This window comes from Solanum dulcamara, chromosome 10 (genome assembly GCF_947179165.1).
Source record: "Solanum dulcamara chromosome 10, daSolDulc1.2, whole genome shotgun sequence".
In the NCBI taxonomy this organism is placed as follows: domain Eukaryota; kingdom Viridiplantae; phylum Streptophyta; class Magnoliopsida; order Solanales; family Solanaceae; genus Solanum; species Solanum dulcamara.
In genome coordinates, this window is record NC_077246.1 from 4,301,498 (window position 1) to 4,325,441 (window position 23,944).

Genomic DNA, 23,944 nt, shown 5'->3' on the forward strand with positions numbered 1-23,944 from the left:
TGGTTGACTTATTCTGTATATGTATATGTCTATTGTATTGAAATTTACTTATTTATGATCCGCTTACTGGCTAACCGCGTGATCCTATTAGTACACCATGACTTTGTGTACTGATACTACCCTTGCTCTGCCTTTTTGTTGAATACAGGGCATATTTAGCCAGTAGCAGAGAGACCTCGGTTGGAAGATTAGCAGGTTGTTCAAGTCCAAGCGTGAGCTATTCTGTCATACTGTCGTGGACTTTTCTATTTATCTCAGTCCTTCTTTTGAGACTCGGATGTTCAGACAATGTTTCTGTTTATTTTAATTATTTCTATTGGAAGTTGTACTCCTGTTGTAGAGTTATTATTTAGAGTTTTGGTACGATGACTTTCCGTTCCTAGAATGTGTTTACTTCCGCACTTCATTGTTATTAACCTGGTTGGCTGAGTTTATGGGAACTCAACATTATTTCTGGTTTATTCCTGCTTCCGCAAGTCTTAAACTGTTATCTCCTAAAGTTTGATAGGCTGGTCTATAAAAATGGTTCTTCCACTAAAATAAATATTGTGGATGCTAGTCACGATAAATTAGGATCGTGACACAATCAAACACTCAAAAAAATTAAAAATAACTTATAATTAACTTATACGCTACAACAAACAGATATTGGCCAAAATATGGCTACATTACACTTGTAGTCAACCGAAGACTTACAAATATTGAACAAAAGTCATGCTACTACAGAATTCAAATACTGACCAAATCAGACCAGAGGCGCCTCAGTTCTGTCCTCACACAGTTGCCGGAAGTGTAGTTCGCCGTCCGGAAAAAAACCCTCTTTTAGAGTGATCAATATAACCATACCCTTTTCGATCCCGACATACTTGAGCAAAATTTCGAGCCCTAGTGGTGATTCTGATACAAAGGTATGAATAAAATTACTTATAATTTTATCATTCCATAATGGAATTTCCCAATACTTCCTCCCTTTCATATTAGATGAGATACTTTCTATTTTATACAATAATTAAGAACTCATTAATACATTAATCAACTTTATTATTTTACCCTTTGTTTACTCTTGAAAAAAAGAAATTCTTAGATCTTCAAAATTTATTTAAATTTTCAAAAGAAAATTAATAAAAATAATTTAATTAATTTTATTTTGATTTAGCAAGTAATTGCTCACTAATATGGGACGTAGGTAGTAGTATTATATATACAAATTGGATGAGCTCTAATTAAGAAAAGTTAGATAAGAATAGAATCAAATAAATTCTATCAAATACAGCTTGCTTTTTGCGCACCTCGATTAGAGACTTCATGATTTTCAACTACTTGATTGACCAATAGGCCATAACCTGTAACCACTTAACTCATATTTACTTGACAGTTTATTTTATTAAATTAAATTTACTAATTATGTTTTGGAAATTTAAATTTGATAATTAATACTTTACATAATTCGATAAGAATAATATCGGAAGAAAATAATAAATTTCTCTTAATTTTCTAAAATGGATGAGTAAAAGGAATTCGTTTTAGTATAAGGACCAAGTAAAATAAGACGGAGGGAGTATTTTCAAAGCTATGTACACTGGTGTCTATGTTCATTCTGTAATGAACAAAAAGAGTATAAACATTTTAATATTGTAAACAACTCTTCTTAAAGATTCTAACTTTATAGATGTTTTTTTCGATAGGTCACTTTTTTTTACTAACTCTTCTTAGTTAGTGTGGAATGCTACTCAATTAACTTGTTTTTATATGAACTTATTTTTGAAAAGAAAATGTTTTTCAAAATTTTTGACGTACCAAACATGAGAAAATAAGTTACTCTTGTATACCAAACACACCCTTTGAAAGATCTTTTTTTTTTTACAAGAAATAAGAGAAAAGACCTTTGCACTTTGTGTTTTTTAAATTGAGAATTTGTACATTTGTGGCAATTTGTACATTTAAAATACTGAGAGTCTATGTTGCTCGGACTCTTCAAAAAATGTCTAGTGTATTTTTGGAGAATCCGACACGGGTGTGGCATCAAAAGTGAAGAGTCCGCGCAACTTAGCTAAGAGTGTTCTTTGTGCAGAAACTCTCTACTGTTATCACAGACCAAGGAGAAAAAGAGAGAAAGAGAGAAATGGCTTATGTTGCTATTACTTCCCTTATGATCACCATACAACAATCAATGCAAGTCACTGGATGTAATTTGCAGTCGTTCTATGAAAAGCTTGAATCGTTGATAGCTATTATGGAGAAACCTTGCGGCATAACAGGCGATCTTGAGGCATTGGCAAGCTTGGAAGTACAAATCGCGGAGGTTGCATACAGAGCAGAAGATGAGGTTGATTCTAAATCAATAAAAGTTGTACGCGCAAAAACAGATACTTTGCGAGGAGAAGCTTTTTGGGAACTCTGTTGTTTCTTGGAACAAGAGGTAGAACACATTGATTTCATCATGAAGCAATGGATGGCAATCCGGGAAGGGTGCACCACCATTGAAGAGTATATGGTTGACTCAGAATCAAGCAAAGGTTTTTTGGCAAAAACTGAAATTAAACTAGGACTACCTTTTTGGAAACGAGCAGTAGGACGCATTGATTCCATGATGAACAAGTGGATGATGAAGCGAAGCAGGTACACCAAAAGCAAAGATGTAGAAGCACATAATATGACTCTTGCCAGTACATCTCGACATTCTTTGGAGCATGAGAATATGATGGTTGGCCATGAAAATGAATTTAGGATGATGCAGGACCAACTTACTAGAGGTGCCAGTGATCTAGAAGTTGTCTCAATTGTTGGGATGGGGGGCATCGGTAAGACAACTTTGGCTAACAAAATTTACAGTGACCCGTTCGTTATGTCTTGTTTTGATATACGTGCAAAAGTCACTATCTCACAAGAGTATTGTGCGAGAAAGGTACTCCTATGCCTTCTTTCTTCCATAAGGGGAAAAACTGATCAAACTTATGAGGAGCAAGATGATGGGCAACTAGCAGACCAATTGCAAAAGCTTCTAAAAGGCCCGAGGTACTTGGTAGTCATTGATGACATATGGACTAAAGGAGCTTGGGATGATATAAAACTATGCTTCCCAGACTGCAACTGTAGAAGCCGAATACTCATGACTACTCGGAATATGGAGGTGGCTGAATATGCTAGCTCAGGTAGGCCTCCTTATCAAATGCGCCTCATGAATTTTGATGAAAGTTGGAGTTTATTGTATGAAAAGGTCTTTGCGAAAGATTTTTTCCCTCCTGAATTTGAACAACTTGGGAAACAAATTGCATTAAAATGCAAAGGATTACCTCTAATGATTGTTGTTATTGCTGGACTTGTTTCCAAAATTGGTAAAGCATTGGATGGATGGAGAAGTGTTGCCGAGAATGTAAGTTCAGTGGTAAGCACAGATCTTGATGTCCAATGCATGAAAGTGTTGGCTTTGAGTTACCATCACTTACCACATCACCTAAGAGTGTGCTTTCTATATTTTGCACTCTTCCCAGAGGATAAATTGATTTTTGTGAATAAACTTGTGAAATTATGGGCAGCCGAGGGTTTTCTGAAGGTAGACGAGATGAAAAGCATGGAACAAGTGGCTAAACAAAGTCTAAAAGATCTTGTAGATAGAAGTTTAATTTTCATCCACAGGGTGAGTAGTTTTGATGGAAAAATAAAAGTCTGTGGAATGCATGATGTGATCCGTGAACTTTGCTTGAGAGAAGCTCGAAACATAAATTTTGTGAATGTTATTGTGGATAATCAAAATCCATGTGAACAATCCAGGTATTTTATCACAAAGCGAGTTCGGATCAGTATCCAATCAAAGCAATCAAAATTTGTTACCAATCGGTTGTCTATGGTACGTAATAATGATTCCTGCTCTATTCTCCTTTTTATTGATGATCCCTCAAGCTCAAGAATGATGCAAGCGTTGAAGCGTTTCAAGGTATTAAGAGTCCTAGATCTTGCTTCGCTGACTTTGCATGCTTTTCCCAGTTGTATAGTTGAACTATTTCACTTGCGATACCTAGCTTTGAGTGTTTACTCGTCCACTAATGATCGGCGTATTGACATTCCATCATCAATAGCTAGCCTTCAGTATTTGCAAACTTTAATACTTAAGTCTCCAATATCTCCCGCATGGAAGTATTCTCCCCCTTTCATATTACCATCAGAAATTTTCAAGATGACTCAATTGAGACACCTCTCTTTAGACTGGAATTACTTGAAGCTACATGAGTCTATAGAGAGAAGTTGGCTTCTGATAAATTTGCAGTGTCTGTCTGGATGGAATCCTTTATCTTGTACTTCTTCGGTCTGTAGACTACTTCCCAATGTAAAGAAGTTGCAGATATATGGCATCCAAGAAGATTACATAAGAAGCAACAAGGGCAAGGTCTTCCGTAATCTTTGCTACTTAGATCAGCTTAAGGAATTGAAATTTAAGGTGAAAAAGATGATTAATGCAAGACCAATGTTTCCTACACCTTTGGTTCTTCCTCCTCTAGGTGCTTTTCCGAAGAGCCTTAAGAAGTTAGCTTTTACAGGTACTCGTTTGCATTGGGAGGATTTGGAGATTCTTGGTAAGTTGCCTAAACTCGAGGCCCTTAAACTAGGCTATGATGCCTGCATTGGTACTAATTGGGAAGTAGGTGAGGAAGGATTTCCACACTTGAAGGTCTTGCGATTGAAGCATTTGTATTTACATAAGTGGAGAGCTAGTAGTGATCATTTTCCACGACTTGAACGACTAGTCATTAACCGTTGTTGGAGCATGTATTCGATCCCACAGGATTTTGTAGACATAATCACACTTCAGCTGATTCATATAAGTGACTCTGCAAAATCTGTTGGGAACTCTGCCAAGACAATTCAGCAGGAAATTGAAGACAGCTATGGAAGTTCTGTTGAGGTCTGTATCAGTTAGTCCTTTCAATTTAAGCCTGTCTTTTTAGTTGATTTAAATTGTATTTATGTGTCCAACTTATGAGATAAGTAAGAATATTATTATTTGAATTTGAAGAATATTATTGTTTTTTTCTTTAGTCTTAACCATTCGATATCCAGAACCCACTAGTTCGACTAATCTAGATTTGTGTCACGTGGGACCCACTAAAGGGTCCGCATTCTACCTTTGGTCTTTTGTTTGTTTATTTGACAGATATATAGGCTTCAAACTACTAGTTGATATAAGCAACTACTCGATCGAAATCAGTTGTGAAAATTCCACCAAGCAGATTCCAGGACATTGAAGGCAACTACGCAAAATCAGTTGTTGTGTGTATTCATCATGCATCCTACTTCATGTTTCTAGCTTCCCTCAAGCAGAATTCACGGGTCACATCATGTATTCCATAACTCTCGAATGGATGGAAATTAAACTTCTACCTACAAGATCATTTAAACATTTTTCTGCCACTTCTTCTATATTTTCCATCTCTTCTACCTTCAAAAATCCCTCCGCGGCCCATAATTCCATAAGTCCATCAGCACAGATCACTTTATCCTCTGGGAAGATTGCATAATATAGAAAGCACGGTTTTGGGTGATGAGGAAAGTGATGGTAACTCAAAGCCAACACTCTCATGCATTGGACTTCAAGATCTGTGCTTACTGCTGAACTCACATTCTCAGCAACACTTTTCCACACGTTCAATGTTTTACTGCTTCTGGAGAGAAGTCCAGCAGTCAACAATTACTAGAGGTAATCGTCCACATTTTAATGCAATTTGCTTCCCAAGTCGTTCAAATTCAGGGGGGAAAGAATCATTCACAAAGACCTTTTCATACAATAAACTCCAACTTTCGTCAAAATTCATGAGGTTCATGTGATTAGGAGGCTTGCCTGAGCTAGCATATTCAGCCACTTCCATATTCTGAGTCAAGAGTATTCGGCTTCCATTATTACCGTCTGGAAAACATAGTTTTATACATCCCAAGCTCCTGTAGTCCATATGTCATCAATGACTACCATCATCTTGTTTCTCATGAGATTCATCTGTCTTTCTACTTCTTATAGAAGAAAGAAGACCTAGAATTACATTTCTAACACAATACGCTTGCAAAACAGTAACTTTTGCACGAATATCAAATCTAGACATAATGAATGGATCATCATAAACTTTGGTAGCCAAAGTTGTGTTGCCAATGCCTCCCATCCCAAAAATTGAGACAACTTCTAGTTCCCTTGCTCCTCGAGCAAGTTAATCCTGCATCAGCTCGCACAATTCTTCATGGCCAACCATCACATTCTCAGGCTCTAAGACATGTGTTAAGAGCACAACTTTCAGAATACGTAATCAAGACAATTCATCTTGAATGTTGTTGAGCTTGTTTTGAATTGCCATCCATTTCTTCATCTTTGAATCAATGTGTCCAACTGCTTGTTTCACGAGGGAATAAAGTTTTGAGAAGGCTCTTCTTCGTTTCTTTGCATTTTTAGCCAAAAAAACTTTCTTGATTCAGAGTCAACCATATCTTCTGCTCTATATGCTAGCTGAATGATTTGTGCTTCCAAGCTTGTCAATGACTCGAGCTCGCGTGTTATATTGTAGGATTTCTCCCTAATTGCTCTCAAGGATTGTATCTCCTCATAGAACACTTGCAACGCAAGTCCGGTAACTTTCATTGATTGTTGTATGGTGCTCATAAGGCAAGTAATAGCAGCATAAGGCATATCAAAATAGGGAGTAAGTTGTAAGTTGTGTTCGTGGGGGGAGTTATTGTCTATCGTTGGCCTCTATGATAGAATCAGTCGGGGTGAGGGGGGGGGGGGGGGGCTGAGAGGCAGTAATTTACCCTGCAGCGAATGTTAGCGGTTCGAGTAATTTGTGCACAGAGAAGGAGACAGAATATCTCTTAGTATGAAAATGGACAAATTGTCACAAGTTGTGTAATTTCTAAATTTTAGAAACAGAAAGTAATGCAAAGGTCTTTCTTTTAATTATTTCTTGAAACAATTAAGTTACTGTCACCACATTTACAGCTTGGTCCAGTCTAGATCAACCAGCTTGGAAGTCCAGCTCTAGTTTTTATTTTATACTTGCTAAAAAAATATTTAAGAAAATGTAGAAATATTCCAATGAACTTCCAAGAAAAGATGTTAACTTTTTTAGCAAATCGCACGCATCCTACATGTCAAATCGCGTGAGATTTGTCATATGTGATACGTATTTCTACTTGTTCAAATTTATGATAGTTTAATTGCATATTTGTGTACATTCAAAGTTGGAGGACATAGATATTAACTGAGGCTAAATTAAAAGGCACCTTTATATATTATGTCATTCAACTTTTAAACAAGTGGTGGTGAGAGTTCACAAGTTTTTTTTTCTTAAGCATCCAAGAAGATGCCTTTAATTTTCTTGGTTGAAAGGGACTTCCTTTTTTGGACTCTTGTTTTATTTTTTCTCTGGTGTTGATTTTTCTTTACTTCTTTAATGAAGGTTGTTGGAAGTAAATTGAAGTCTATGTTCCAATAAAGAAAATTAAAGCCATCTCCTTTGACTACTTCTCAAAGTGGGCATAGGAAAATGGGTTATTACATGTTTGCACCTAATAACATAAAATGTAACTAATTATCCATTTTACCAACCTAACTAAATTTAGTCGTAAGTTCTAGTTGCAACACTGTGTTTCCACCAATAAAAATGATCATCTAGACACTCCAAAATTTATTTGTCACGTCAGTGTCAGGTGTGTACAAGATACAATGAGGACGAGTTGAAGTTTTTAGTTGTCAGTTGATAGTTGAGACTAAGTTGAGGTGTCTAGATGTGCACTTTCAAAGTTGGAGTGTTCAGTTAGAGGCCTAGTTTGATATCAAAATAAAATTAGAATAGTAAGTGTAAAACAAAAACATCCAGCTGGTTGATAGAGACTAGATGAGTACCAAGCTGGAAATGTGAAGGAAGGTATTTGTCTCAAGAAATACCTTTGCACTTTCTGTTTTTTCAAAATTGATGAATCCATTATCATACTGAGAGATTTTGCCTTTTCTTTTATGTACAATTTGCCTACTGCATTGCATCACACACATAAGAGAGAAACTAAGACAGAAGAGGGAAATATGGCTTGTGCTGCTTTGACTTCTCTTATGAGCACCATACAACAATCAATGCAATTTACTGGATGTAATTTGCAACAGTTTTATGAAAAGCTTGAAAGCTGAAATCACAGAGGTAGCATTCATCACAGAAGATACAATTGATTTTGAATAAAGAAAAGTTTTCTTAGCAAAAAATTCGAATTTCATGAAACATAGCTAATTGGGAACTTCATTTCCTCTTGAAACAGGCAGTAGGACGCATTGATTCGATCATGAAGCAGTGGATACGAATGCTGAACAGGTACACCAACTGCAAAGATCTGAAATCACAAAATTTGACTCTCACCAGTACATTTCAACGTGTCTTGGAGCCTGAGGGTACGATGGTTGGCCATGAAAAAGAATTTGAGATGATCCAGGATCAACTTACCAGAAGAGAGAGTGAATTAGAAATTGTGTCGATTGTAGGTATGGGTGGCATTGGCAATACAACTATGGCTAACAGAATTTACAGTGATCCATTCATTATGTCTCGCTTTGATATCCGTGCAAAAACAACAGTTACTCAAGAGTATTGTGCGAGAAATGTACTACAAGACCTTCTTTCTACCATAAGTGGAAAGACCGATGAATCTCATGACCAGCAAGATGATGGGAAACTAGCGGATCGACTTCAAAAGCTTCTAAAAGGCAGGAGGTACTTGATAGTCATTGATGACATATGGACTAAAAGAGCTTGGGATGATATAAAACTCTGTTTTCCAGACAGTAACTGTGGAAGCCGAGTACTCATGACTACTCGGAATATGGAGGTGGCTGGATATGCTAGTTCAGGTAAGCCTCCTTATCAAATGCGCCTCGTGAATTTTGATGAAAGTTGGAGTTTATTGTGCGAAAAGGCCCCTTTGCATGAATGTTTTCCCCCTGAATTTGAACAACTTGGCAAACAAATTGCATTAAGATGCGGAGGATTGCCTCTAGCAATTGTTGTGTTGCTGGACTTCTCTCCAAAATCGGTAAGACATGGGATGAGTGGAGAAGTGTTGCTGAGAATGTAAGTTCAATGGTAACCACGGATGTTGATGTCCAATGCATGAGAGTGTTGGCTTTGAGTTACCATCACTTGCCACGTCACCTAAAGGCATGTTTCCTTTATTTTGCAATCTTTCCAGAGGATGAAGTGATTTTTGTTGACAAACTTTTGGAGTTATGGGTAGTAGAGGGGTTTCTGAAGGTAGACGAGACGAATAGCATTGAAGAAGTGGCGGAAAAACGTCTAAATGATCTTATTGGTAGAAATTTAATTTCTATCCACCATTTGAGTTTTGATGGAAAATTCAAGAGTTGTGGAATGCATGATGTAACTCGTGAACTCTGCTTGAGAGAAGCTCGAAACATAAAATTTGTGAATGTTATCGGAGGAAAGAATGATCAAAATCCATATGCACAATCCATGCATTTTATCTCTTAAGAGTCGAGGCCGGATCAGCATCCAAAATGGGAAAGAGTTGTCTAGGTGTTGTTACAGTGAAGCTCATTCTGTTTTCCTGTTTTATAGATACCAAGGCTACAGACCTGAGTTGTTACGTTTCAAGCGAGTAAGAGTACTAGATCTTGCTTTAATGAAATGGTCTGCTTTTCCTAGTTTGATACTTGATTTAATTCACTTAAGATACTTAGCTTTGACTCTTTCACCTTGCTTAGAGATCTGTCAAGGAAAAGTGATCCACTCATCAGTGGACATTCCACCATCAATATCAACGCTACGTTATCTTCAAACGTTTATACTTAAACCTTCACATCCCAAGCCCTCGCGATATCCTTTCCTATTATCATCTGAGGTTTTGGCAATGCTGCAATTAAGGCACCTTTGTTTGGACTGGAGTTATTTGCTTTTCAATACGTTGATAGAGAAAAGTCTGGCTCAAAAAATGAAAGACTTACAATGTCTCTCTGGGTTGAACCCTGCATTTTGTACTAGGCATGTCCTTAGTCTACTTCCCAATTTGAAGAAGTTGCACGTATATGGCATCCGAGAAGACATGTACTACCTCTATGATTTTCGCTACTTACATCAGCTCGAGGAATTGGAAATTTATATTGCTAAGCAATCTGTTGCTTGCTTCATGGAAATCATTGAACCTTCAAATGTACATACTTCAGAAGAGTCTTGGACGCCGAAAATGAAACTAGTCATGAGTCAGGGTTCAACTTTTGGCCCTCCTCGTAAATATGCTTGGCCACCTTTCATCCTTCATACTCCAAATGCTTTTCCACAAAACCTTAAGAATTTAGCTTTAAGTGGAACTTCTTTGAGGTGGGAAGATATCTGGATTATCGGTATGTTGCCTAAACTCGAGTCCCTTAAACTAGCATATGATGCCTGCATAGGCGAAAAGTGGTTGGTAGTTGAGGATGGTTTTCCGCGCTTGAAGTTCTTGATATTGAAACGTTTAGGCATTCGATGCTAGAGAGCTGAAAGTCATCATTTTCCATGCCTTGAACGATTATTCGTTAAAGCTTGTTGGTATTTTGGATTCAATCCCTCAAGATTTTTCAGAAATAATCACACTTGAGCTAATTGATATATGTGGTTGTTCACAATCTATTGGGAATTTCGCCAAGCAGATTCAACAGAACATTGCAGACAACTATGCAAGTTCTGTTAAGGTCCATATCAGTTAGGCTTGTAAGACAACATCTTCTTCCTTGATTTACTTCTTATAATAATTGAATATGCTACTATTTGTGCTTCCAAAATATATGTATATCATCATCATCATACCCAATGAAATCCTACAAGTGAGGTCTGGGGAGGATAGAGTGTACACAGACATTATAACTACCTCGTGGAAAATATGTGTACTAAGGTGAAAAAAAGGTTTTGATTAGATTTTGTTGTTTGCTCTTGCATTTGGAACATAGCTCGAAGATATACTACCGGATTACAACTCATCCGGAACATAATAATGGCAATCCATTTCAATGTGTTTGATTCATTCATGAAAAATAGAATTTCGGACAATATACAAAGTTATTTGACTATCATAATACACATTAACTGGATACTCATGGTCCACTTCCAATCTATTCAATTCATAGACGGTAATTGTCATTGATTGGTATAATTTGAATGGAAGAAGTGACTCTAAGAAAATCGATCATCATATAAGTAAAATAATATTTGTAATGGACTACTCTTAGAAAAGATGTACGAGTATAAATAGAAGCATTCAAAGATAGCTTTGCTTTGGATTCATAACAATAAATATTTATATCAATATTTTATTTTATCCATTTTGAACTCTGATTGACTCGAATTCATACATATAAATCTCATTTTAGGAGTAAAACGTTTCATACCATGTCGATTCCATTCCTAGAACTCGAACACAATACTCTAGTTAAATACTCATCACTCCACCACACTTTTGATTTTTGATACAATCCAAATTGTACATTTTTGCTAATTAGACTTTCAAAAAGGAGAACAAGCCATAGTTATATATATTGATTTACAAATTATACATAAGTACTAAGGGGTGGTGGCGCAGTTGGCTAGCGCGTAGGTCTCATAGCAACTAGAGTTATCCTGAGGTCGAGAGTTCGAGCCTCTCTCACCCCATTATTACCTTTTTATTAAAAAAAATAATACTATAATCTACTTTGCTTTTGACTAATTTGGCAAAGGTATTTTTTTTTTGATACCAAGTTGACAGGTAAACTTGAATTTATCCATTCGGTTATGCACTCTTTAAATAGAAATTCATTTTTTTAAAAATTTCAGCTTTTCATTTTTCGCACTTTGAAAAAAAATAAAAATTTTAAAGAGATATTTAGATATCAAATTCTCTATTTCAAATTTCAGTCACAAAACTTCGAACATTTTTTTTCTAATGAAATTCATATCTAAATAATTTTAATTTCAAATACTATTATTATTTTCAAACTTCGATCATATTATATTTAAGCACCTACTTAAAAACTCGTATCAACTATTAACTTCTCGTAAAATGATTGGTCTTTAACTTTTTTCCTCACCTTACCCAAGGTCATAAATTAAACTTGAAGTTTTGTCCTTAGATTTTTAATAAAATCAGATGTTAAAAGACCAACCACTTCAACATATTACACACATTTGATGCAATTTCCTCACAAGTTGTCTTCTACTATATAAAATTGCACCTTTTTTCCTTCAAATAAGCTGATGTTTAATTTTATTTTTTCTCTTCAATTGTTTGATATTTATTCCTTTGTCCCAAAAAGATTGGTTTGGTTACTACTTAGACAACCAAATTTTCTTGACCATAATTTTTAAAAATACTTTCTAAATATTTTTTAAATTATTAACTACCGTGACTTATAATACTTTTATGTAATTTCTATATATAAATTTTACTGTTAAAATATTGAATATTTCATGTCCCAATTCACACCAAATATTAACTAATTTGACACTTATATTTTGAATCAAGACAATCTTTTGTAGGACAAAGAGAGTAATTTTTTCCTCTTTAGCAATCGAACATATGCCTAACGAAGCATAAGTTTTCTAGAAATTGTCTTGCCTGAGCACAATTTGTGAAATATTAAGATAAAAAAAATATAAACTTATGTCCCTAAAAATTATTTGGCCAAAATAGAGCCAAAAGTGCAAATGACCTTTCTACCCTTCTACAAATGTACTGGGCTTAGGGATTTTCAAGCCCAAAGAAACATCAAAAAAAGTCTCTCTCTCTCTCTCTTTCACCCGCAGACACACAGTTCAAGGCTTAGCAGTCATCAAAGGTGAAGATGAAGCTGAAGCAATTGGAAAGTTATCTTGGTTCTCTTGAACAATTCTCCACCCCAAAGGTTTCCTTTTCTTTTTTTCCTCTCTCTATAAATAAATATAGTACATCTTTATGCACTTTATTTCCAATTTTGTGATTCTTGATTACTAATTTTAGTAAAAAATGTTCTTTTTTTGCTATTACAGATTGAATTGGAACAATATCCTACTGGAGCCCACATTGCTTCTCGTATGCTTTACACCGTAAATTTTCTTTCCTACCTTTTTTTTTTCTTCTTGTTATACAGATACTTTCTTTTTTATATTTTTCTTTTTAAGTTTTGTTAAAAAGGGTATCTTCATTTTTAACTTTTTGGGGTTTTTCTGTGAGAAAAAATTGATCTTTTTAGGCTGAGAATTCATTTGAGGATGTGAATAGTAAGGTGGTTGCAGATTTTGGATGTGGTTGTGGTACATTAGGCCTTGCTGCTGGTCTTTTGGGAGCTGAGTATGTTCTTATCTCTCTCTGGATTTTGTTTCTTTTGTTCAACTTTACTGTTGTATGGAGATAGTATATATGATCTTTGTGCACCCCCAACATTATTGCTTGTTTGTAGGTAGGTAGTTGAGCGTTTTCAAGTCACCTTATCAGTTTTGCTATTATTATTCTCCTATTATCGTATAATTCGATTGTGGTATTACGTATTGTTTTCATTGTTTCAGTTATTGTATTATGCTTCCCGTAGGGCTTTATTTCGTTGATTGTTACTGCTTTCATTTTTGTATTATCTTTTTCAAACTGCTTTGAGATACTCTATTTGAAAACAACCTCTCTATCTCTACAAGGTAGGGGTAAGGTCTGCATCCATTCGATCCTTCCCAAATCCCACTTATGGGTACATAGGGTATGTTGTTGTTGTGCACCCCAACATTGTTGAAGTCAGGAATTTCGCTAAGGGGGTTCAAGATTTAAAAGATATGTATAAAATTGGTATTTGACCTATATACACGACCACCCTTTGGCATATGTAGCTTCTTTTGGATTGCTATGGTTCCCTATATATGCTTGTTCTTTACATAGTCTTTCTTGTGAACAGAAGTGTTATTGGGCTTGATATTGATGCTGAGTCTCTTGAGATTGCATATACAAATGCCGACGAGCTTGAGGTATTATCCGTTTATGTGATAACATTTTTTGCTTTTTTTAATTTTATTTTCCTTCTTCAGTTGCAAGGTTGGGAAAGTGGTCAAGGCAGAGTCTTTTTACATTGGTTTTGATTGATACATGTAGCCTTCCATGTATAATCTCACTAGTGCTAATTTGTGTTTCATTCATTTCTTGAACTATTTCATCTGCAGCTAGACATGGATTTTATTCAATGCGACATCAGCAACTTAAAATGGAGAGGTATCTTTTTCTCACTTTTCAGCCCCAGAAGAAAATATCTCTCTCTCGACTGATTGATATGCCACTGTGTGTAGGTCAGATTGTTGAAACAGTGGTTATGAATCCACCTTTTGGAACACGGAGGAAAGGTGCTGACATGGACTTCCTCTCTTCGGCGATGAAGGTACGGTGGTGCTCTCTATATAATTGGTATCCTAGATTTATATTATTTGCTCAATATCCTGTTTTGTGTTTTGAATTTGCACTTAGTCTTTGTTTGTTCCCAAGATTAATGTGTGGTTTTATTTATGTATCAGGTTGCCTCTCAAGCAGTTTATTCCTTACATAAGACCACAACTAGAGAAGTAAGTTCTTCTGTACTGTTTTCCCACGGCAAAGGGATTGATTGGTGGAAAAAAATATCCATTGTAGCATGCACTATAAATAGCTTAAATTTGAACTTTCTTGAGTTTGTGGTGCTCATAAATCACGCTGGCGCAAATTAAGTTGCTGTCACTTCTTGATAAAAACAAAACAAAATAAGAAGAAGAAAAGTTGCTGATTTTATCAATACAGTTATCTGAATGTTCAACTCCTATTCTGAATGTTGAGTTTACTCTTTCTAGCACAAAACTAATCAAGAAGCTTAGTTTTACCATTTATAACTGAAAACCAGTATACTTTTGGTTTACTTTTTGTGGTTTGGGGTGAGGGTGGATGGGAAGGGAAGAAGGAACCTTATTAAATGAAACATCCTCAAGGAAATATCCATTGCCTTTGAAATAATTGTTGCTGGTGTTTCCGAAATTAATGGAACCTTTGGTCAGCTTCTGGCACTGAAAGAGGAGGGAAATTGAACAAAGTCTATGGTTTTCGAAGTAGAAAGTTAAAGAGGTTGGCCCACTAGTGAATGGAGGCTGACACGTTATATATTCGGGGAAAGGAAAGCTTCATTGAGACTATGCTATTTCATCCCAAATTTAGATCCTTTTTTGAAACATTGATGCTCTTATCAGCCTTGCGACTAGTACATGTATTGAGTATCTCTGCACACCATGATTTGGGCAGATGAAAAGATTTCACCTAGCATTTGGAGTTTAATCCCTGGTCTCTATGGTTTTCATTCTTCATCATAAATTAATGACAACACCTTTGTGTCCCAATATTAAATTATTTAATTTTACCATGATTAGTTACTTTGCTTATGCAAGTATTTGGTTCTTGAACATAATCAATTATGATTCCTCCTAGATCTCTTCCCACTAAACGTTTTGCCTTGTTTAATAATGTTCTTATTGTTCTTTTGTTACACGAGAAAACTGCATACAATTTGTAAAGTTCATTCCATGTTTCTGCGCACGAGTCCTCTGATCTAGGTCATGATTTAGCATTTGTGTATGGTCTTAACAGCATGTGAAAAGAGCAGCCTTACGAGATTATAATGCAAGAAGCGCTGAAGTTATATGTGAGGTACACATTTTTTTTTTATCTCGTTCAACTATCTCTTTTTAAGTATCGAAACAAACAGATCCAGCATTTTGCATGCTAGTGACGTTAAGTAAAATTCTTCGGTGTAGCCTTATGAATTATTTGTATCCTTTTGCAGCTTCGATATGATGTGCCACAATTGTACAAATTTCACAAGAAAAAGGAGGTCGACATTGCTGTGGACCTGTGGCGTTTTGTTCCTCAAAGAAAGCAAGAAAGATCTCTCTAGTATTAAAAGATAGCAAGTATACAGAGATGATGATGCATGTAAAAATTAAGGGCACCCCAGTTCTGAACTGGAGCAGGATTCTCATGTTGTTGCTAGTTCTATAAAGGAAGTAAAGAGTCTTTCGTACCATGCGCGCGTCTGCATACTACATTGGCCCCGGGGCTTAGTTCTATTCAATTGGCAAAGGTTGAGGGACTTGTGCCTAAGGTCACTGGTTCGAGTCATGAGCCAAATGAACCAAGTCTGATATTTAAGTGGAAAAGGATGTGATTGGTCCAAAGGACGGGCGACAAACGGATTTCCGGTCATCCAAAAAAAAGTGTTTGCAAACTACATTGACTTTTTGTCTTGCTACTCAGATGTTAATATGGCTTTGTAGAGTTTGGTTTTGTTACTTTCTGTTCCTAAAATTTCAAACTTTTTCTGAGCAACACATATATGCAGATGTAAACATTTGATTTTTGGAGCGACCAAAATTGCCTCAAGAACATAATTAACCAAATAAAATTATGTTCTTTGCTTAGGACATAATTAACTAAATAAAAGTGTGCATACTCTGTAATAGGATGAGGTTTTAGATGAGACAATCACGGCCACAAAAAGATATGTTTAACATATAGTAATTAATAAATTTGTATTCATTAAAAAAATCTTAATAAAGAGCGTTTTTTCATAATTTGGCTGTACACGTGAATCCAAATTAGTTAGGTCAATGGGTTATTGAACACTACTGACAGGCAAAAAAAAAATAATTATTTTTCTTTACCTTTTAATTTAGGGTCTCTACAATGATTAAAGTGAACAGTATTTTGCTCATTTCTATATTATGAATCATTGAAAAGTTTGATTAGTGGGCACTTTTTTTTTTCCAAATAAATGCCAATCATTATCTTTTGCAAAGGTAAATATTCAGAGTAGCAACAACTTAAGTAATGGTTCAGAACTAGATAGATTATCGGGACACAAAATTTAAAGCAGACCAATTTATAATTAAAAAGAAATAAGTTAAACTGTAATGACTTATTTTTTAAAAATTATAAGGGATTTTCAAGTTATAAGTTATTTGAGATTGGAAATTCTGCAACTTTAATTCGCCGTCCATGGCGTTGACACCGTCTGGGACAGTACAATTCTCTGATTTGTATTTTAGATAATCGCTGACGATAATCTTTTGGCGGCCTGGGAACTTAAACTTAGCACGGCGAAGAGCCTCTTGAGCATGGTTAGCATTACCAAGAGAGAATAGCAACACGGACACCGAATTGGAGCCTATCAGCCCCAGCACACGACAACATCTTGTTAATTCGCAAAGCATCCTTTCCAGCGGACTTGATCATGTACTTGTTGCAAACAATACGAGCAGCCTCACTTAAAACATTCTCCTTCTCCCAACTGTCACAGAAAGGAAATTCATCAACTCCCTTTTTCTTCATAGATCCTGATCTTTGGATCTGGAACACCACGGCAAAACCGTGATTTTGGGTAAGGCTTGTTCTTACACCTTGCAGGTCTTCAATTCTCTCTGGGATTGTTGAGAAGGAAAAAATTCTAGTTAGGATCTGATAATGATAAGAAAATCTTTCTCCTTTTTCTTGACAAATTTAATTTAAGAGAAAAAGATAACAACTTTGGTCTTTTGTCTTTCTATTTGTTTATTAGAGAAATCAAGCAAAGTTAGATCAGTGGGAACTCTTAGCAACTAGTCTTTTTGATTGATTGAGAGAGAGACTCTTTTGATTGAGACGAGGAACAAATGGCTTATGTTGCTATTACTTGTCTTATGAGCACCATACAACAATCGATGGAAGTTACTCAATATAATTTTCAATCCTTCTATAAGAAGCTTGAATCCTGGGAGCTATTATGGAGAAGCCTTGCAATATAACAGGCGATCTTGAAGCATTGACAAGATTGGAAGCTGAAGTCGTAGAGCTTGTCTGCAGAACAGAAGATATTGTGGACTCGGAATCAAGAAATGTTAAAAACCAAATTTCACGAAAAATATCTCTTTGGAAACTTAATTTTCTCTTGAAACTAGCAGTAGGACGGATTGATTCCAGGGTGAACAAGTGGTTGAAAATGCAGAACATGTACACCAAAAGCAAAGATGTAGAAGAAGCACATAACTTGTCTTTCGCAAGTACTACATCTCAACATTCCGTGGAGATGATGCAGGATAAACTTGCTAGAGGAACAAGTGAACTAGAAGTTTTCTCAATTGTAGGTATGGGAGGCCTTGGTAAGACAACGTTGACTAACAAAATTTACAATGATTCGTTTATTATGTCTCGCTTTGACATTCGTGCAAAAGCTACTGTTACACAAGAACATTGTGTGAGAAATGTACTCTTAAGCCTTCTTTCTTCTATTAGTGGAAAGACTGATGAATCTCATGAGTGTCAAGAGGATGGACAACTAGCGGACAGATTGCAAAAGCTTCTAAAAGGCAGTGGGAGATTCTTGGTAGTCATTGATGACATATGGACTACAAAAGCTTGGGATGATATAAAACTATGTTTCCCAGACTGTAATAATGGAAGCCGTGTACTCATGACTACTCGGAATGTGGAAGTAGCTGAATATGCTAGCTCAGGTAATCCCCCTTTTCAAATGCGCCTTATGAATTTTGATGAAAGTTGGAATTTACTGCACTGAAAGGTCTTTGATAAAGAATGTTTTTCAGCTGACTATGAGAAAATTGGGAAACAAATTACATTAAAATGCAGAGGATTACCTCTAGCTCTTACTGTGATTGCCGGACTTATGTCCAATATTGGCAAAACATTGAATGAATGGGAAAGTGTTGCAAAGAATGTAAGTTCAGCTGTAAGCACAGATGTTGGTGTTCAATGCATGAGAGTGCTAGCTTTGAGTTACCATCACTTGCCTCGTCGCCTAACATCATGCTTTCTGTATTTTGCAATCTTCCCAGAGGATGAACTGATTTTAGTCGATAAACTTGTGGAGTTATGGGTTGTAGAAGGATTCTTGAAAGTAGAAGAGACAAAAAGTGTTGAAGAAGTAGCAGAAAAATGTCTAAAAGAACTTATTGATAGAAGTTTAATTTCCATACGCCATCTACGCTTTGATGGAAAAATTGAGAGTTGTGTAATGAATGATGTGACCCGTGAACTCTGATTGAGAGAAGTTCGAAACATGAATTTTGTGAATGTTATTAGAAGAGATAATGATCTAAATTCTTGTGCACAACCCATGCATTTTTCCTCTAAGAGTCGAGGTCGAATTAGCATCCAATTTAACCCAGAGCTGAACGATTTCATCGAGGAAAACATGGCTAGGTGTGGTAACACTGACACTCATTCTATTTTCCTGTTTGGTAGAAAACAAGAGGAGCTCATGCCAGAATTGTTGCGCTTCAAGCTTGTAAGGGTACTAGATCTTGCTTTAATGAGATGTTCTGTTTTTCCTAATGAGATACTTGATTTAATTCACTTGAGATACCTAGCTTTGAGTAGTTCTCCTGACTTGAAGCACCAGCATCTACGACAAAGGATTCCCTCATCAATAGATATTCCTTCATCGATAGCTGGCCTATGTTATCTGCAAACTTTTTTAATTTCCTTTTCATTTTCCTTTGATGGAGGATATCCTTTGATATTACCATCAGAAATTTTGGCAATGCCACGATTGAGGCACCTCTATTTGGGATGGAACTACTTGCAGTATCACGAGCCTACAGCGAAAAGATTGGTTCTGAAAAATTTACAGTCTGTCTGGATGGAATCCTAGGTACTGTACTAGGTCTGTCTTTAGACTGTTTCCTAGTTTAAAGAAGTTGCGAATACGTGGCGTGAGGGAAGATTTTCATAGTTTGTTGTTGTGTGATTTTCGCTGCTTAGATCAGCTAGAGGAATTGGAAATTTGTCTGAGTGATTTTGTTAATCGGTATGCTACTTGTTTTCTGGAATGCATTACACCTTCAGGTGTTATTCTAGAAAATCCTTCGAGTTCTCAGACGAAAATGCTGGAACTAATGGAGAATCCACCTCCTGAAGATGATCTGATCCTACTTCCTCCAAATGTTTTTCCACAAAACCTTAAATATTTGGCTCTTTCCAGGACTGAATTGAAGTGGAAGGATTTGAGCATTCTTGGTAAGTTGCCCAAACTCGAGGCTCTCAAACTTGTAGATAATGCCTGTAAAGGAGAGGAATGGGAAGTAGTTGATGAAGGATTTCCTCATTTGAAGTTCTGATTACTGAATTATTCGGACATTCAGTACTGGAGAGCTAGTTGTGATCACTTTACATGCCTTGAACGACTGTTTCTTGAACGTTGCTTTGCTTTGGATTCAATTCATCAAGATTTTGCAGATATAACTACACTTGATCTAATTCATAGAAGGAGGTGTGCAAAATCTGTTGGGAATTCCGCCAAGCAAATTCAACAGGTCGTTCAAGACAACTATGCAAGTTCTGTCAAGGTCTATATCCGTTAAGCTTGTAAGATATCGCCTTCCTTGATTTACTTCTTATAATTGTTCCTTGTATTTGTGCTTCTACTGAAACTTTGAAGAACCACTATAATACTTCAGAATTGTATTGCTTAAGGGTATCTTTATTTTTAACTTTTTGGTTTTTTCTGTGAATTTTTTTTATCTTTTTAGGCTGAGAATTCATTTGAAGATGTGAACAGTAAGGTGGTTGCAGATTTTGGATGTGGTTGTGGTTCATTAGGCCTTGTTGCTGGTCTTTTGGGAGATGAGTCATGAGTATGTTCTTAGCTCTCTCTGGATTTTGTTTCTTTTGTTGAACTTTACTGTTGTGTGGAGATAGTATATATATGATCTTTGTGCACCCCCAACATTATTATTTGTTATGTAGTAGGAGAGGTTTTCAAGGTTAGCAGGTAGTTGGGCGTTGTCAAGTCCCTATATCAGTGTTGCTATTATCATTCTCCTACTATCGTCAACAACCTCTCTATCTCTATTGTGGTGCAACTACTTGCATAGTTTTATCGCAAGCAGGAATGTTCAGCAAGAGTATTTTAGTTTTGTGCACTGGTGTATAAAATATATCACTCTTTATAGCAAGCTCAATTAATGTTTGGATGGTTGTTAGGTATTACTTCATAATGTATCATATTATATCGTATCGTATTGTAATGTTTTAATGAATACCATATTTGAATGAATTGTATCGTTCCCTGTCGTTACATAATGTTACACGTCAATAATCTGAATGATAAAGCGATAAGAAAAGTAAAATATGGGTAGAACTACTATAAAAAGGTAGGACAAAGCATAAAATAGGATTATTAAATACTCCCTCCCATTTCTTTATACTTGTCATCCTTTTTGAGAGTTAAACGATATGAATTTTGACTAATATTTTAAGATGTATTTTTTGATCATATTAATATGAAGAAAAAAATAAATATTTTTCGTAAAATTTTTGAATAGCTAAATTTTTATTTTAAAATATTAAATTGATGTAATCTAATTTAGTTTTGAAATGTGATCAAATTGATTCTCATAAAGCGGAATATGATGGAGTAATAAATAAAGATAAAAAGCGAAAAAAAATACTAAGATAAAGAAGGAATCAAACCAAACCAATCGTTACTTTTAAGTAACAATCAAAAAATGTGAAGCGTCGTCGGAAAACCTGACATTGTTCCGATCATAGCATCGCCGGTAATTGCTATTTTCTGCTACCGGCGACAACGTCTTCATCTTCCGGTGCAAATAAATTCAAAAAACAGAAGTTTTAAAATCTTAAAACCTAATCATAAAAGCAAAAATAGAGATGACATATTGAAATTGGAAGATGAAACAACACGGGGGTGGGTGGAGAGATATTTATTTTCCTACAAATTTGATGTACAAATGAAATGAATTAATTTTCTATTTAGAGAAAAATTTAAGCTATTTGTTTGATTGTAAATTTATATGATTGCAAGATTATCTAATTGCAATCTTTTCTAACTATAACCTTATTTAATTACAATTTTATTCAAGAAATTATATATTAAATAGATATTTATGATATGGTGTGTCTATAATTCTATTATTTGAATGTTTATTAATAGATAATATACCTCATTAAAATTTTATTAGAAAGAATTTAGTGGGAAAAAAATTTAGTAAAGAAAAATGTCTAGTAATATGTATTGCTAATTGCCTCATCAAAAAATTTATTAGAAAAAGTTAATGTAATAAAACTTTGATTAAGGAAAAAAAAATGCAATGCTTATTTTATTTTTCTCTAATTATTAAAGTATCACATAATTCTTGAAGATGCATATTCCAATGCCTTTCAACAAATAATTATATATTTCTTTTAAAAACTCTTCAAAAATTACAATTCAAGTCCAAAACATACACAACAATATGAAAGATTATGATTTTACGCAAGGGTAAACAAAGTCATTTTTGTACCTTTGTAAAATTTTCTTATAACTCTTGTCAAGTGAACAACACATATTAGCATTTAAGACATTACATCTTCTAGTGTCTGGACTGACTGCAAGTCAAATAAATTTTACACTTATCAAGATGCATTATTCTAGCAAGTAATTATTTCTATGACAGTATACTTTAATAAACATAAAATTCAGATCTTCATGCAATATTCCGAACTATATTGTACCAAAGATTTAGTTGATGACATATTGTTTTATGTCGGTTCACAATGCAACATAATTTATCAAGATCACATTACTTCATTATTCTTAGGTACCTAAATCTCTCATGAGATTTCATGGAATGTTATGTTGTAGACTCTTCAAAAGCATATCGTCTTCTTATTGTAATCATTTAGTCCCTTTCTTTTTAAAGAAATATTAGAATTAGAATCGACTAATCTACAATGCTTTATGCGTATCATAGATATTGTCCTTTCGAAACATTAAATAGGCTCATTTGCAGCTGAAATATAAGATTAATCTTGAAGCAACAAATGCTCCTAACATTTGTATTATCATTTTAATAAGGATCATACTGATAATGATTCATCTTAGTTTTGTTATTCTCCCCCTTTATGTTAGCAAAACTAACATATCTCAATATTAAGTGACTATAGAGGGCAATTACTCAAAGTTGAGCGACCATCCAAGCTTCTAACTCAACAATTTGATTAACTTTCAACCGCATTGCTCCTTGTAACATGCATAGTACTGAAAATAAAGGGGGTCAAATAGGTATGTTGGATTAAATTGAGTAGATTAAAATGAACTGAGTTACGAAATAGATGATTATTGATTTGTCCAAAAATTACTTGGTTTAAAATTAGTTAGAAATAGACTAAAAAGCAAGTCATACCAACCTGTTCAATTCTAATTTTATTTTTTGTTCTTTTATAGTTTTTTAGTAATTAACAATTTTTTTCTTTATTATTATTATATATAACATATTAAATAAATAAATGTCCTTTTCTTTATTCTTGTTATATATAACACACAACTAAAGGGATACTATCCAGATCAGCTTTTGCAGCACCTCTAATAATTTTACGGGATACCTAACACTTCTCACCTCCAACAGATATCAAATAACTATGCCCACTAAGGCTAGGACAAATAGGAAAAATCACCTAATGTTTTTCTCCGCTGGAATTTGAACCTGAGACCTTCTGACTCTCAACCAATGTGAATAGCAGTTCTAAAACATATTTTTATTAGAAAAAAAATCGAGGGATCCCCTAGGGTCGTGGAACGAACATAATTCGATGCTCGATAACAACTGGTCCATACATCTACTCTTCTACACCTTAAATACCAGGCAAGATTCGAACTCACACAACATGCACCTAACCAAAACATCAGAGGATGCGCTTTTACCACTTGACTAAAACATTGGGGGTGAGCTCGAAAAACAAACTACCAGTAAGATAGAAACCATACACATGCTAAAGTAGAGGTAATGGACCAAACTGTAATCACATACGAGGTGCAAGCCGGCTGCGTGGAAGCTGTTTCTCAACACCAAGCTTCCAATCTTTTCTGAGGGTTGGGAAGGGTTATATACAAGACACTGAGACTCTGAATTCATGTCATCTTCAGAAAACTAAAAGG

The 23,944-nt window shown here is 35.2% G+C and overlaps 1 protein-coding gene, 1 non-coding gene and 4 pseudogenes across 2 annotated transcripts; 4 read left to right on the forward strand and 2 right to left on the reverse strand.

Annotated features, from left to right (window-relative positions):
• Positions 1 to 669: 669 nt before the first annotated feature.
• Positions 670 to 11,242, forward strand: LOC129870017 (uncharacterized; annotated as a pseudogene).
• On the reverse strand, positions 4,921 to 6,742 carry LOC129870019 (putative late blight resistance protein homolog R1B-12; annotated as a pseudogene).
• A 332-nt stretch (positions 11,243 to 11,574) lies between the features above and the next one.
• On the forward strand, positions 11,575 to 11,660 carry TRNAM-CAU (transfer RNA methionine (anticodon CAU)). Its single transcript is given in 2 exon segments — positions 11,575 to 11,612; positions 11,625 to 11,660. It is a non-coding gene; the product is annotated as a tRNA-Met (tRNA).
• A 1,086-nt stretch (positions 11,661 to 12,746) lies between these two features.
• Positions 12,747 to 16,372, forward strand: LOC129870020 (uncharacterized). The gene is made up of 9 exons (XM_055944583.1): positions 12,747 to 12,889; positions 13,014 to 13,070; positions 13,217 to 13,314; positions 13,904 to 13,973; positions 14,166 to 14,214; positions 14,289 to 14,377; positions 14,511 to 14,558; positions 15,604 to 15,663; positions 15,800 to 16,372. The coding sequence occupies exons 1-9, from the start codon at positions 12,830 to 12,832 to the stop codon at positions 15,908 to 15,910; spliced, it is 642 nt and encodes a 213-aa protein (XP_055800558.1). The 5' UTR covers positions 12,747 to 12,829; the 3' UTR covers positions 15,911 to 16,372.
• A 586-nt stretch (positions 16,373 to 16,958) lies between these two features.
• On the reverse strand, positions 16,959 to 17,422 carry LOC129871001 (60S ribosomal protein L10-like; annotated as a pseudogene).
• Positions 17,229 to 20,995, forward strand: LOC129870018 (putative late blight resistance protein homolog R1B-16; annotated as a pseudogene).
• Positions 20,996 to 23,944: the final 2,949 nt, after the last annotated feature.

Excerpts from the sequence above, each read along its gene's own strand:
- LOC129870020 (XM_055944583.1), top strand. The coding sequence starts at position 12,830 with ATGAAGCTGAAGCAATTGGAAAGTTATCTTGGTTCTCTTGAACAATTC. Across the intron at positions 12,890-13,013 it reads AACAATTCTCCACCCCAAAG|ATTGAATTGGAACAATATCC; the intron begins GTTTCCTTTTCT and ends TTGCTATTACAG. Across the intron at positions 14,215-14,288 it reads CAGCAACTTAAAATGGAGAG|GTCAGATTGTTGAAACAGTG; the intron begins GTATCTTTTTCT and ends CACTGTGTGTAG.